Source organism: Diceros bicornis, chromosome 32 (genome assembly GCF_020826845.1).
Source record: "Diceros bicornis minor isolate mBicDic1 chromosome 32, mDicBic1.mat.cur, whole genome shotgun sequence".
In the NCBI taxonomy this organism is placed as follows: Eukaryota; Metazoa; Chordata; class Mammalia; order Perissodactyla; family Rhinocerotidae; genus Diceros; species Diceros bicornis.
In genome coordinates, this window is record NC_080771.1 from 23,596,550 (window position 1) to 23,610,376 (window position 13,827).

The 13,827-nt window shown below is 36.0% G+C and overlaps 1 protein-coding gene across 1 annotated transcript in view; it reads left to right on the top strand.

The window, feature by feature from the left end:
- The window catches only part of AP1G1 (adaptor related protein complex 1 subunit gamma 1), a 77,639-nt gene that overhangs the window by 58,228 nt on the left and 5,584 nt on the right, over nucleotides 1-13,827 (top strand). Inside the window, exons 14-22 of the mRNA XM_058528187.1 lie at nucleotides 2,641-2,763; nucleotides 2,950-3,039; nucleotides 3,653-3,780; nucleotides 4,728-4,832; nucleotides 5,518-5,659; nucleotides 5,853-5,979; nucleotides 10,304-10,411; nucleotides 10,532-10,692; nucleotides 13,349-13,447. Coding sequence (XP_058384170.1) covers nucleotides 2,641-2,763; nucleotides 2,950-3,039; nucleotides 3,653-3,780; nucleotides 4,728-4,832; nucleotides 5,518-5,659; nucleotides 5,853-5,979; nucleotides 10,304-10,411; nucleotides 10,532-10,692; nucleotides 13,349-13,447 — 1,083 coding nt within the window. The remainder of the gene's footprint in view (nucleotides 1-2,640; nucleotides 2,764-2,949; nucleotides 3,040-3,652; nucleotides 3,781-4,727; nucleotides 4,833-5,517; nucleotides 5,660-5,852; nucleotides 5,980-10,303; nucleotides 10,412-10,531; nucleotides 10,693-13,348; nucleotides 13,448-13,827) is intronic.

The following is a 13,827-nucleotide window of genomic DNA, read 5'->3' on the forward strand; positions in this document are numbered from 1 at the left end:
TTCATCCCAGTCTTATTTATGGTAGGGGAAAACTGGAAACAACTAGAAGTCTCCAAATGGGTATTGGTTAAGTAAATATGAAACATCTGTAGGAGGGAATGATACCATTAAATTATGATATATATATTTGTTGCTGTGGAATTCTGTCTGTGACATACTAGTTTTCTAGTTTACCTACAATGAATTAATTTGTTAAAAGTTAATAAATATACTTAATAATGGAGAAATTATAACAAAAGGTATGATTTAGAACACACTTTTTTAGTTTTTATTAGGCTCAAAAGAAGGGAAAAATTAGAACTCCTAAGGAAAATTTTTATCAAAATTCAAAACCATTTTTTTAGTGCTCCTACTTTTCATCTTTCCAATTGACTTATATTCTCTTATTATGATCATATGATTTTTCTTCTTTAGCCTGTTGATGTGCTGGATTACATTAATTGATTTTTGATTGTTGAACCAGCAGCCTTCCGTATTAAATCCCACGTGGCTGTGGTGTAGAATTCTTTTTATATATTGTTGTATTTGATTTGCTAATATTTTTAGAGGATTTTTGGGTCTATGTTCATGAGAGATATTGGTCTATAGTTTTCTCTTCATGATGTTCTGACCCATGTGTTATTTAGTCTTGTGTTGTTTAATCTCCAACTATTTTGAGATTTCTCAGCTGTCTTTGTGTTAAACTGATTTCTAGTTTAATTCCATATGATTTCTATTCTAAAATTTAAGGTATTATTTATGGCCCAGTATGTGGTCTGTCTTGGTGAATGTTCCATGTGATCTTGAGCTAAGAATGTGTATTCTCCTGTTGTTGGATGAAGTAGTCTGTAGATGTCAATTAGATCATGTTGATGCCTTCTCTAAAACACTCTGCTTTCTCCCATTATTGTAGAATGTAAATATCTAAGTCACACCACAAATTACCTGCTTTTTAGCTTCTCACATTTCCTTTTTCACCATTTTCCCGAACTTCTCCCTCTGTCTGTGTTTCTTAACAGGAGTTGGTATCCCAAATCACCTGGGATTTTTTCTTTTTCCTTTTCTTTTCCTTTTTCGTTTTTTTCTTTTTCCTTTCCAAAGTGCACGTGGTTAGGCCTGGTTTCAGTCTTGTAAATCAGATCTGCTCTTCTGTCCAGTAATGGGAGATTTACCAAGGTGGGTTGATATTAGGCACAGGTTCCACTGTTTATATGTCCTGTGCTGCCTGGTTGTCATAATGCTCTGAGAAGGCCAAGATCTAGTTTCCTCATAGGTTAAATAGCTTTACTTTGTTTCATGGTTGCAAATAGTATCTCAGGTTTCACTAGTCAAGAGGACATTAAAGAGAACAAGTTAAAAAAAATGTGGAGAATTAAATACAAAATATTTCCCATTCCTGGGACTAATGGTTGGTTCTGTAATATTTATAAACTCTAGTCTTTAAAGGACAGTGTAATGTTTTAAATAAACTCGTTTTCAAGAAGTTACTATTTATTTAATTCTTATCTTATTTAAGATGTCCTTTTGAGCTGTTCATGTACACTCCTCCCACCATCCCCCAAAATAATATGATTACTCTAGCTAGCCCATATGATTTTGACATTGGTGTTGGGGAGTTGTGGGAAGGGAGAGTTTGTTGTAATTAAGTTCCCAGTGAATGTACTTCCTAAATTTTTGAAATCTTAGGCCTTATCTGTTTACTCTGAGTAGAATAGGTCTTTCTTGAAATTTTAAACCTTTATATTTTACTTTTCTTTTGGACGGAGAGAAGATTTTACTTTGTGTTTTATAAAATTAAAAAACTTAGAATATTCATTTAAGACTTTAAAGTTTGAGCTGCTTATGAACCTGAGAATTGGAATCAACCTTATCTTGGAGGATGTTTTGTAGTGTAGTCATGCATTGCCTTATGATGGGGATATGTTCTGAGAAAAGCGTCGTTAGTCTGTTTCATTGTTGTGTGAACATCATAGAATGTAGTTACACAAACCTAGATGGTATAGCCTATTACATACCTAGGCTATATGGGACTAATCTTATGGGACCACTGTTGTAAATGCAGTCCGTCATTGACTGAAATGTCGTTATGCGGCATATGATTGTAGTCTCCTTTTAACAACAACAATAGTATTACCGGACACAAACACGGGTTCTTTTACCTGCCACACAAGAGGGGCCAAAATAAAATCTGGAATGCCAGGCTTATGGCAAGGAAAGGGGTTTATTTGGGGTGACATCAGCCAGGAGACGAGGGAGAAAAAGCCCTCAAATTCGTCTCCTAAAAGATGGGAAGCAAGGGTTTTTAAAGGTTGTGAGGAATGTGGCTGCTTGTAGGGAGGGGGGAGCGTGTGGCCTTGCTACGTGGTGCCTTCCCACCAGCCTGTGATTGGCCTTGTGAGGCTGCTTGCAGGGAGGGGGATGGCAAGATAAGGGAATCTGAAGGTGGGTGTCCTTGGTTGTTTGCCTCCGTGATGGATGGTGGATTCTGGTGACAGGAAGCTGAGGAGCAAGCAGGGAAGGGGGGTGGGTGCTTTTGGTTTTAACCCCATATATGCTGAGTTTAATGTAGGGGAACTGGTATCAGGGCTGGTATCAATAGTAGTTAACATTTGTTATCATTACTGTGTGTTTCTGGGGGTAACTGTCTACATTTCCTTTTAGGCAGGAAGCTATGTTCGTGATGATGCAGTCCCCAACTTGATCCAGTTAATAACCAATAGTGTGGAGATGCATGCTTACACTGTCCAGCGCTTGTACAAAGCAATTCTTGGTGATTATTCTCAAGTAAGTATTTCATTTGCCTTTTTTTCTACTTTAGAGGGGAAATTATGCTTTATTATCCTGGTATGTCCTTATTACTAACACTGTAGATGTGCCTCAATTTTGACCTTTATGATTAGATGACCTATGATTTGCATCAATCCTTGCAAGGATTGAAGGCCTTAACAAACGATGCCTTTCTTTTGATAGCAACCTTTAGTACAAGTAGCTGCATGGTGTATAGGTGAATATGGAGATCTTCTCGTATCCGGCCAATGTGAAGAGGAAGAGCCTATTCAGGTAACCCTTGTCACTCCTGGTTAACGATGGGGAAAAATAGTGTTTTTGGTTGTAAGAGAGAGTGGTTAATGAGAAGTTGAGATTGATTCCTTGAAAATCTTTTTAAAGAAATAATACCAGAATTATATTGAGAAATCTGCCAGTTTTTGAGGTGGAACTTGTCGGGCCATTGTGAGATTTTAAAACCACCGTAGGTTCCACTCCCCATCCTATCAGAGTGAATTACATTGTTTCTCTTACTACTGGCTGATTTAAACAAGAAGAAATGGGACATGGATCCGTGTTTCCACGTGCTCATTAAAGGAATGGCTTTAGGAGAAGTTGTGGCAACAAGGTTTGAACTCCATGTATCTGTTTCTTTTCTTCCTTTACTTCTGCCTCTTGAAGCTATAATACGCCTCTCAGCCCCCAATGGGTAGTTTTTTACCCACCTCCTACCTGCTTCTGGTTGATGGATCAGCTTGGACAGGTACCCTGGCAAAACACAGATTGTGTTAGAAGCTTTGGTAATGTTGGTAGGATTGCCTTTCTGGTGGCATCCTGTGATTTGATATCAGATTTATGTATTTACTGTTACAGTTCATTCTACATTGTCTTTTTTTTTTCTCCCCAGGTAACAGAAGATGAAGTGTTGGATATTTTAGAAAGTGTCCTAATCTCTAATATGTCCACCTCTGTGACACGAGGTTATGCCCTCACTGCCATTATGAAGCTTTCTACTCGATTCACCTGTACTGTAAAGTGAGTATGGAGAAAAAGTAGGGTGAACAGGTTGTTGTGTAATTTTAAAAAACTTTTTATTGTGGAAAATTTCAAGCAAAGGCAAAAATAGAATAGTAAAATGAATTGCATATATTTATTACTCCACAATAACAATCATTAATTCATGATTAATTCTTATTTCATCTATACTTGGCTCCCTCTTGTCCCTGTACCCCACCATTGATTATTCTGAAAAATTATTTTGAAAAAAATCAGATTTTTAATGCCCTTTTTCTTTTTTAAAGTTGAGAGGTTATTTCCCCAATTAAGAGTTCTGGTTTATTACAATATTTTGAAATGTCTGAATAGAAAGAAAATCATGAGGGTTTTGGTGTTTTAAATCTTTAAATTCTGCTCTTTACTATTTCATATAAAAGTCCATTCTTGAATCAATTTCCCAGCTAACTATATTTAAGGCAAACTTAGTTTTCTTAGATTTTATGCTTTACTTTTTAATGTAAGGCTTGTGAAAATGGTATTTTTGTCTCACTCTCTAAATTGTGAACTAGAAGAATTTGGTATCAGGTAATAACCCTTTGTTGATAAAGCTCTGATGCTATGACCCTTTTATTGATAAAAGCTTATTTTAAAGTTATTAAAGAAGAAAATGAACAGTATAAATTTCTTTTATAGCAAATTAATAATTGGTACCTTTGTCTAGCAAATTTTAGAGTATGGGATGTTTAACAGACAAAAATCTATCATTACAATTAGAATAAATATAATGGTGAATGATTGTGTTGAGGTATATGTTGGATGTATGAAGGTAAAGGAAAGGTGTTGTGTTTCTGAAAAATCATGTAAATTAAGAAAAGATAAGTATTTCAAAATTTTAACCAGAAAACTCTGGTTTAAACATTATTCTTTCTGCTTGTTTATGAAGTTTCTTTTGGGTATTTGACTTTGTTTGTCATTTTATCCCAAAGCCGAATTAAGAAAGTGGTTTCCATCTATGGAAGCAGCATTGATGTGGAACTCCAGCAGAGGGCAGTAGAATATAATGCACTTTTTAAGAAATATGACCATATGAGGTAAGCAAAGAAACGAAGTAATGCTTGTGCTTCTTAGCATCCTGAACAAATTGTCATGATAATCCATAAAGAAGATTCATTCCTTGTGCTTTATTAACTGCACTTCACAACCCTATTTATTTCTAACTGCTTGTCTGCTTCTGTTTTGTCCATCTTCTATTCTGCCTAGCCTCTAAAGAAATAAATTAACTGTGTTCTTTCATTCCTCTTCTCCCTTTTCTTTTGGTATCGAAAGTTTGCTTCATTTTCCATTTTATTTGGTTAAAAAGTGGGAGTTGTGTTTTTTCAAGAGAATCTCATTCAAACGTCATTACTATTAATATTTTAGTGCATGTCATCTTTTTTTCCCCCGTCTTCTGTTATGGAGTATCCTCTTGATTGGAGACTGTTAATATCTACTGATTTACCTTTCTTTCATTCCAATTTCTCTACCACTGAGAAATCCCAATCTCTTAGAATTTAGATGGACAGTTTGCCCATTCAGGGTTTCTTGCCTACCCTTAATCCAGCCAAGAATTTAGGTCATGTATTCTTGTAATCTACCTTCTATTTTAGTATGTGTGTTGGGGAATGGGGAGGGGAGATAACTCTACCATGTTTGGCTCCAATGTAGTTCCAGTGATTGTTTTGGGGGTAGAGAATCTAGGTTAACTGCCTAGAATTTAACCACTTCAGATTCTTCCAGGTCTGCCCTGCTTGAGAGAATGCCTGTCATGGAAAAAGTGACCACAAATGGCCCTACTGAGATTGTACAGACAAATGGAGAGACAGAACCAGCTCCACTAGAGACCAAACCACCACCCTCTGGGCCACAGCCCACCAGCCAGGTAGCTTTTCACTTGCTTATCTGGGGATCCTGATGATCTTACAGTTCCTTATAACCTATCTCTTAGCTGATTCCCTTTAGTGTTCTTGAATTGATTGATGGTTGTCTTCCTTATTTTAAGTGTTGAAAGAGCATTGCATTAGATGTAGATTAGACCAATGACTAATCAATTGAGATATTATTTTTTTGTTTAGGCCAATGATTTATTGGATTTGTTGGGAGGAAATGACATAACACCTGTTATTCCAACTGCACCTACAAGCAAACCAGCTTCTGCTGGTGGAGAACTTCTTGATTTGCTGGGAGACATCAACCTTACAGGTGAGGCCAGACTGGAGTTCTTTAATGCTTGGCTAGGGATAAAGGCCTTGGGGGAAAACTACACTGAACATAGACACATGAATCAATTGAAGATGGGAGAGGCTAAGTGAGAAGTAAGACTAGAATCTTCACAATATCTGGGATATAAGCTGCTAAGCTAATAATGCTCTAAAGATAATTCATAGGGATTCCTTAAAGTCCAGTTTTTAATTTTGGGAGAATAAATTACTCATAGTATTTTAAGATAGAAAGGGCTTTCTCTTTCAGGCTAGAAAAGAAATATATCTCAAGTCACTTTTAGTTAGTGTCCCAAGATATTACTTTTTCTAGGTTTCTTTCTACTCATAGTTAGTTTTCAAGAGATACGACCATTTGTGGAGAATGGAGAGAGATTAACCTACTATTTCCCTCCTCCTTTTTTTCCTTCTCCTTCCCTCCCTATTATTAAAGCAATGGAAAGAGAAAATCATCCATAATTATAATATTCAAACATAACTCTTCATTTGGGAATATTTTTCTTATCTTTGTTTATGGAGTAGACATTTGTAATTGATGTGTTTAGCATTATAAACCCCTGAGTCCGAGAGTATCACTGTAGGATATGATTTCTGTCTTAAGTGACTTCTTTATAAGTATAATGGAGAGTTACAGCATATATGACCTCAAGTAGAAAGCAGCCATAGGATGAGGATGTTGGGTGGTCATCTAGACTGGCTGTCACAGGCTACATGATTTTTTTCCTTCCATAGCTTGTGGTTTGTATCTGTGTCTTAGAATTTCAAAATGTTACTTCTCATGTACTTTTGATTCATTCACAGATAGTCAATTTCAAATCCTCAGATGCCAAAGCTATACTGGATATATGGAAAATCAAAAAAAACCCCATGGTTAAAACTTAGTGTAGAGATGATATGCTTTACTTATTAGCATACTAACATTTCCATGTTAGTACATAGTCTTCACAATTATAATTTTAAATGGTTGTCTAATATTTCATCAAGAAGTTTGTATCATTATTTACTCAATTCTTTACTATTGGGCGTTTTGTTTGTTTCTAGATTTTTCTTATCATACCAGTGCCTCAACAAATATCATCATTATTTCAATTTGTCCTTATTTTGGATTACTTTCTTAGGCTAAGTTACTTAGTCTTTCCGAATCTGTTTAATATAAGGATGCTAATTGCTTACCTCAGAGGATATTTGTTAGGAATGGTGACTTATTCAGTGCATGCATGACACATAGTAGGTCCTTAGTAAACGTTGTTTACCTTATCCTCAATGTATATGGCCACCAGCTTCACTGTACAGTCATAAGTATTTTATATTATCATTTTTAAAAAGCCATAACAGGTGAAAGATTGGCCTTATTATTTTGTTAATTTTTATTTTTTAATCATAGGAAATGTTTCATATTTATCCACATATTTGTATTATACATGAATACAAGCACATGTATTATACATGAATTTCCTTTTTGCACATTCCTGTTGTATCCTTAACTCATTTATCATGAGGTCTTAATGTTTTGTTTTGTTTTTGTTCTTTTTTTTTTTTTGGTGAGGAAGATCAGCCCTGAGCTAACATCCATGCCAATCGTCCTCTTTTTGCTGAGGAAGACCGGCCCTGAGCTAACATCTATTGCCAATCCTCCTCCTTTTTTTCCCTTTTTCTCCCCAAAGCCCCAGTAAATAGTTGTATGTCATAGTTACACATCCTTCTAGTTGCTGTATATGGGATGCCGCCTCAGCATGGCCGGACAAGCGGTGCGTCAGTGCGCGCCCGGGATCCGAACCCGGGCAGCCAGCAGCGGAGCGCACGCACTTAACCACTAAGCCGCGGGGCCGGCCCCTGTTTTTGTTCTTACTTTCTTGTTTTCCCAGTGTTATATGAAAAAGCAAAATGATAAAATATTAAAAATTTTCTTTTCCTTATTTATGATGTGTTTTAAACGTGTTTTCCCATTTTCGTTAAATTTTTAAGTTCAAAATTTTTGAGTTCTAGATTCTTTAAGCCATTATTACAGTCATATCCTAATGCACAGTAATTTGTCAGTGGAAATTAGGAAATAAATTTAGTGTTTCCTTTTAGAGGAATTGGAGCAATGAGTTTCTGTTGTTTCCCAAACCATCTATTGTACCTTTACAGGAGAAAAAAGCTACAATTTGAGGGACTTAGGGACCCATATGTTGCCTCTATATCTTGGGTAGCCTCTGATTTTCCATGGGAACGCATTTCTAAAATTGTTTTGAAAATGGGAATTGTGGGGAAATTACTAGATTAGCTTTATAAAATATAACTAGAAGAACTATATGAATATTTCTTTGTATACTTCATTGGTAATCTGTTTGCACATTCTGTGATGTTCACATTTGTTTTAGCTTCTTATATTTTGGTTAGCCATCTATATTTCTACTTTCTTTGCTAATTTTTAGTATATTTTAGGTATTTCAGCCTTTATTTTGTTACTGCTTTTTTAAATAATCTACTTTTAGTTAATTTCATAAGTACTTTGAAATCTATTTAAATATAAAATGCATTCTCTTTAGTTTGCTGAATTTTTCTTATGCCTCCTAGAATCCTGATTTCTCTCAGTTCATGGTCATGTTCTGTCACTTACCCTCTATTGTATGATCCTCAACTTGTTCTTATTTGGAAGGATCAAATAAAAATGGTAATATTTCTTACCCCCACTCCATACTATCCTTCCCAGAGTGTGTGTGTTAAAATTTTATTATGCAATATTTAACATCCATAAAATTCAATAAATGCCTTTATCAGCTTAGCTGGTAAAATAAAGTATTTTGAGAGTTGACATTCCATGTGTACTTTTCCCTCATCTCCTTCCCTCTTGATCTCAGAGGTAACAACTGTCTATCCTAAAGCAGTGTTTAGCTTTGACGTTTGTCATTCCTGTGCTTTTCTTGATGTAGTGTATAGTATTGTTTTGCCAATTTTTACCTTTTTAGAAATGATGTCCAACTGTGTGTGTCCTTTTACCCTGCTTTTTTGCTAAACATTGCATTTGTGAGAATAATCCATGTTAAGTGTATTTCTGTTGTATATGTACTTTATTTTGTCAATGTACCATAATTTACTTATCCGTTATCTTGATGATAGACATTTTGATTGTTTCCACTAGTTCGCTGTTAGAAGCTACCTTGCAGTACACACTTTTTGTTCCTGTCTCCCTGTGTACATATATGCAAGAATTAAAAGCATTCCTAAGAAAAGCACTGGTTTTCAGCTGGGGGAGATTTTGCCTACCAGGGGTTGGCAGTGTCTGAAGATATTTTCAGTTGTCACAACTAGGAGGATGCTACTCTCATTTAATGGGTAGAAGCCAGGGGTGCTGCTAAACATCCTACAATGCGTGAGACAGCCCCCACAACAAAGAATCATCTAGACTAAAATTTTATTAGTTTTGAGGTTGAGGAACTTTAGTTTAGGGGTATATTCATGTTCAACTCTACTATTGCCAAATTGTTCTCCAGTTTGGTGTGGTACCAGTTTACGTTCCTATGACAGAGATTGGAAGTCCCCATTGCTCCATATTCTTGCCTGGTATTATCAGACATTGAAATTTTCACCATTCGCATGGATGTGAAGTAGTATCTCATTGTGGTTTTAAGTTCCATTTTCCTCATTACTGGTAAGATTGAGCATCTCTTTTCATAAGATGCCCCTTTCATTCAGGTTCCCTCTTCTGAGAATTGCTTATTTATATCTCTTATTGCTTTTAAATTGGGTTATCTTTTTTCCTTATTGATTTGTAGAAAATATTTATAGTTCTGGATACTCATCCATTTGTTATTTTGTGAGGAAGATCAGCCCTGAGCTAACATCCGATGCCAATCTTCCTCTTTTTTTTTTTTTTTTTTGCTGAGGAAGATTGGCCCTGAGCTGACATCCATGCCTATCTTCCTCTACTTTATATGGAACTCCGCCACAGCATGGCTTGATAAGCAGTGCGTCGGTGCGCGCCCGGGATCCGAACCTGCGGACCCCGGGCCTCTGCAGTGGAGCGCGTGCACCTAGCCACTTGTGCCACCGGGCCGGCCACCCATTTGTTATTTTGTAGCAAAGATTTTCTCCTGTCTGTGGTCTCTGGCTCTATTTTTTTATAGTGTTTTTTGCTGAACAGAAGTTATTCGTTTTAAAGTGTTTGAATTTTTAGTTCTTTCTCTTTATGGTTTGAGCTTTTTACATCTTGTTTTAAGGAATCCTTCCCTTAACCTGAGATCATAATAATTTTCTCTTGTATTTTCTTGGTGAGCTTGGTCATACTGGCTAAGATTGACTTAACGTTGGAATGTTTCCTTTAGGTGCTCCAGCTGCTGCTCCTGCCCCTGCCTCAGTCCCACCGATATCACAGCCGCCTTTCTTGTTGGATGGGCTTTCATCACAGCCTCTCTTCAATGACATTGCTACAGGTATGATTACTGGTGTTAGCATCATTAGAGCAATGAGAGGTAGTTATTGAAGAAAGGAGGTAATAATTCTGCAAGCATTAAGCTGACTACAATAAGACTGATCTTTTTGTGCTTTCTTAGGCATCCCCTCCATCATAGCATACAGTAAGAATGGCTTGAAGATAGAATTCACCTTTGAACGGTCAAATACCAACCCCAGTGTCACAGTGATAACGATACAGGCCTCCAACAGCACAGAGCTCGACATGACGGACTTTGTTTTCCAGGCTGCAGTACCAAAGGTACTACAATATCTTCTTTGCCTTTTTCCTTTGATTAAAGATTGGCTGATTTTTTTTTCATGCATTTGGTAAGGATTATATTTTAGTGTTTGGAGATTAAATGAAATTTATAGATTAAACCCGAACTAACAATAATGTAACTATTATGGTTCATTGAAGCACGTCGCTTTTAGTGAATACTTTTTGCTCATAAAAATTGTTATGGTTAGTATTGTAAGATAAAGAAAGGACATTCTAATAGTAGTTAGTGAGAGAGCAGAATTCTACAAGATGGTCTGTTAATGCTCAGGACATTGAGGATAGGTTGGGGTTCATAATACAGTTGTAAAGACCAAAAAAGAAATTCTAAAACATGGAATTAAAGTTAATTAAGATGAGGGACTTTATCTATTTGGTATTCTCTTCTAGTCACTGGATCAGAATTAAGTTTTTATCTCTTGATGTGTAAATGAGAGAAACATTCCTTCTTCATTAACATCTAGTTCACTATTAATACAGTGACTGCTTGTTTTCATAAATTGAAGTTTTTGTTAATACCGAATATTAGTTTCAGGAGTCTTTATGTCCATCTTTAAATAATGAAAAGTTTTGAATGAAGAAAAATTTAGAGTGAGGAGTGGGCAAAATTTTTCTGTAAAAGACAAGATAGTAAGTATTTTAGGCTACATGATCTCTGTTGCATCTACTCAATTCTGCTGTTACAGTGCAAAAACAGCCATAGACAATATGTAAATTAAGGAATATGGCTCTGTTCCAATAAGACATTATTTATAAAAACAGATGTCGGGTCATTCTTGGCCTATGGGCCATAGTTTGCTAACCCCTGATGTCGACTAAACTAATCTAATCTCTGCAGTGACATGTGAAGTATGACATTCAGACAACACATTTTTGGAAATTGAAGACGTTTTATTTCTGGGTATTGCTGACTTTGCAACCTTCCTTGCTTTCATTTTTTAGAATAATATAGATGATTTAGAAGCAGTAGAGTGAAGTGGTTTCAATATTAGTTTATGACGTTAAGCAAGTTACTTGACCTCTGTGTACCAATTTCTTCACTTGCAAAGGCGGGTAGTGTTAATATCTACTTCATAGGGTTTCTTTGAGAAATAAATGAGTTTTATGTGCCAGGTACTGTTTCAAGCACTTTTCATGTGTTCAGTGCTCAATAAATGTTAGCTGCTGCAACTTAGGGTTTTACACTTGTTACTTTAGGCTGCTGTTTTCGCAACATATCATCTCTGCTATTAAAGCATGGCCTTATTCTTGGTGCTGTACAATGCCTATTTGGATATCATGATGTAGCTCGAAATTCAAAATGTCATATTTCATAGATTCTACTATTACTATTTTTACTTTTTGTTATCTCTGAAATGGAGGTGCATTTTAGAATTGATACATTGTCATAGTTTAATTGGCAGCCTTTCTTTCTCACTGGTATGTAAAATAATGATGTGAATTACACTGATGGCATCTTACATTTAATGAAATAAATGTAAATAAATGAATAATATTTTAGCTTACATAATTTATCTTGACAATAGAATTATGAATAAGACCCAACATAATGTCTGTGTGTTGAGATTAAATCTCTACTCTTGTAATTTTTAGATTTAGAGAAGACTAGGTAGACTCTCCCCTTTTTTCTCTCCCCTGCCCTTCTCTCTTTTCTCTCCTCACCTTCCCCCCCCACTTCTCTCTCTCTCCCTGTCTTCTCTCCTTCTCTCCCCCTCCCTCTCCTCTCTTCTCTCTCTCTTTAATATTTTAGAAGACTAAACTTTCAGGAAAAATTTTTAAAATCCTAGTATGTAGAATAGCTACATACATACTATATTGTGCTGACAATATGGTTTACCGGTCTTGCTCGTAGCACTCTTATGTCTCTTCCTTGTAAACAAATAAACAAAACCCACCAACTCTCTACAATTTATGGCTTTGGCTTTTGCAAGTCTTTTGCTGTATAAGCTAGTTCTGCATGTAATTTTTCTCTTAGGGTCTTGTGTTCCTAATGGAGAAATCCTGATGTGTTCCACATACATATTAACAACCTGGCTCTTTCCAGCCTTTCCTTCGCCTCTGTCATGTAGGAGTACTCCTTGACACATTCCAGATTATGCGGACTTTAGAAAACAAAAGTTCAAGTCTAGAGCCGAACCATCCGAATACACAAAAGCATAAAAGGCCTGTAGTTAATGACTGGTATGCTGGTTTTTTATTTTTAGAAAGCTTTTCTTTTCTTTTTAGCTTTTTTTAGCCACAGGCACCCATTTTTTTACCTGCATAGTTGATCAGTTACTATTAAGTGAAGTTGCCAGAAGAAGAATTGGTCACCTTTTGAAAAGTAGTAGGCTAAAGTTCCTTCTGGCAGAAAGTGAACAGTGGCTCATTGCTAGTTTTCATGATCAAGACCTAACAATAGATTTTTATAAACACCGTGAAGTGATAGTCCGCCTACATGCTATGAATTGCTGATATCTGGCAAACAAATAGAACGTGAATAGTATGTAGGGTAGTAGGTAATAGTAGTAGGTAATAGTAATAGGTAAATCTGTTACCTGAACCATCATCTGGGTATCTGACTTTTTTATTTGTTGACATCTCTGACGTAGTATTATGTGTGTTACTTTTTCTAAAGAGTGCCCTCTGTTTCCTCCAGACATTCCAGCTGCAGCTTCTGTCTCCTAGCAGCAGCATTGTCCCAGCATTTAATACGGGGACCATCACACAAGTCATTAAAGTTCTGAACCCACAGAAGGTGAGTAGCACATTTGAAGACAGTATCTGAGCAAAGTATAAGCATATTTTGTGAAATAAAATTCTACTTTGTTTCTCTGGATTTTTTGACTCACAGTCATAGAGGAAATTTATGAAATTGTCTGGTCTAACCTCCTTATTCTTTTGTAGATAATAAATGGAGCCAAGACACTTGAAATAGTTTAGTGGCATGTTATTAAAGTGCAGCTTTTAAAAATTCTCTGTTTAGAGGCTTAAAGGTCTAGTTTTTTGCAGGAGGAGGGGGAAAGCTTAAACATTTTAATCTTTACACAAGTTGCAGTCTGAGGTAAGAACATTTGTTGAATGAAGTATCTACCTTTACTACTGTAATTATTAAGTATGCATAGCAAAAGTGGAGAC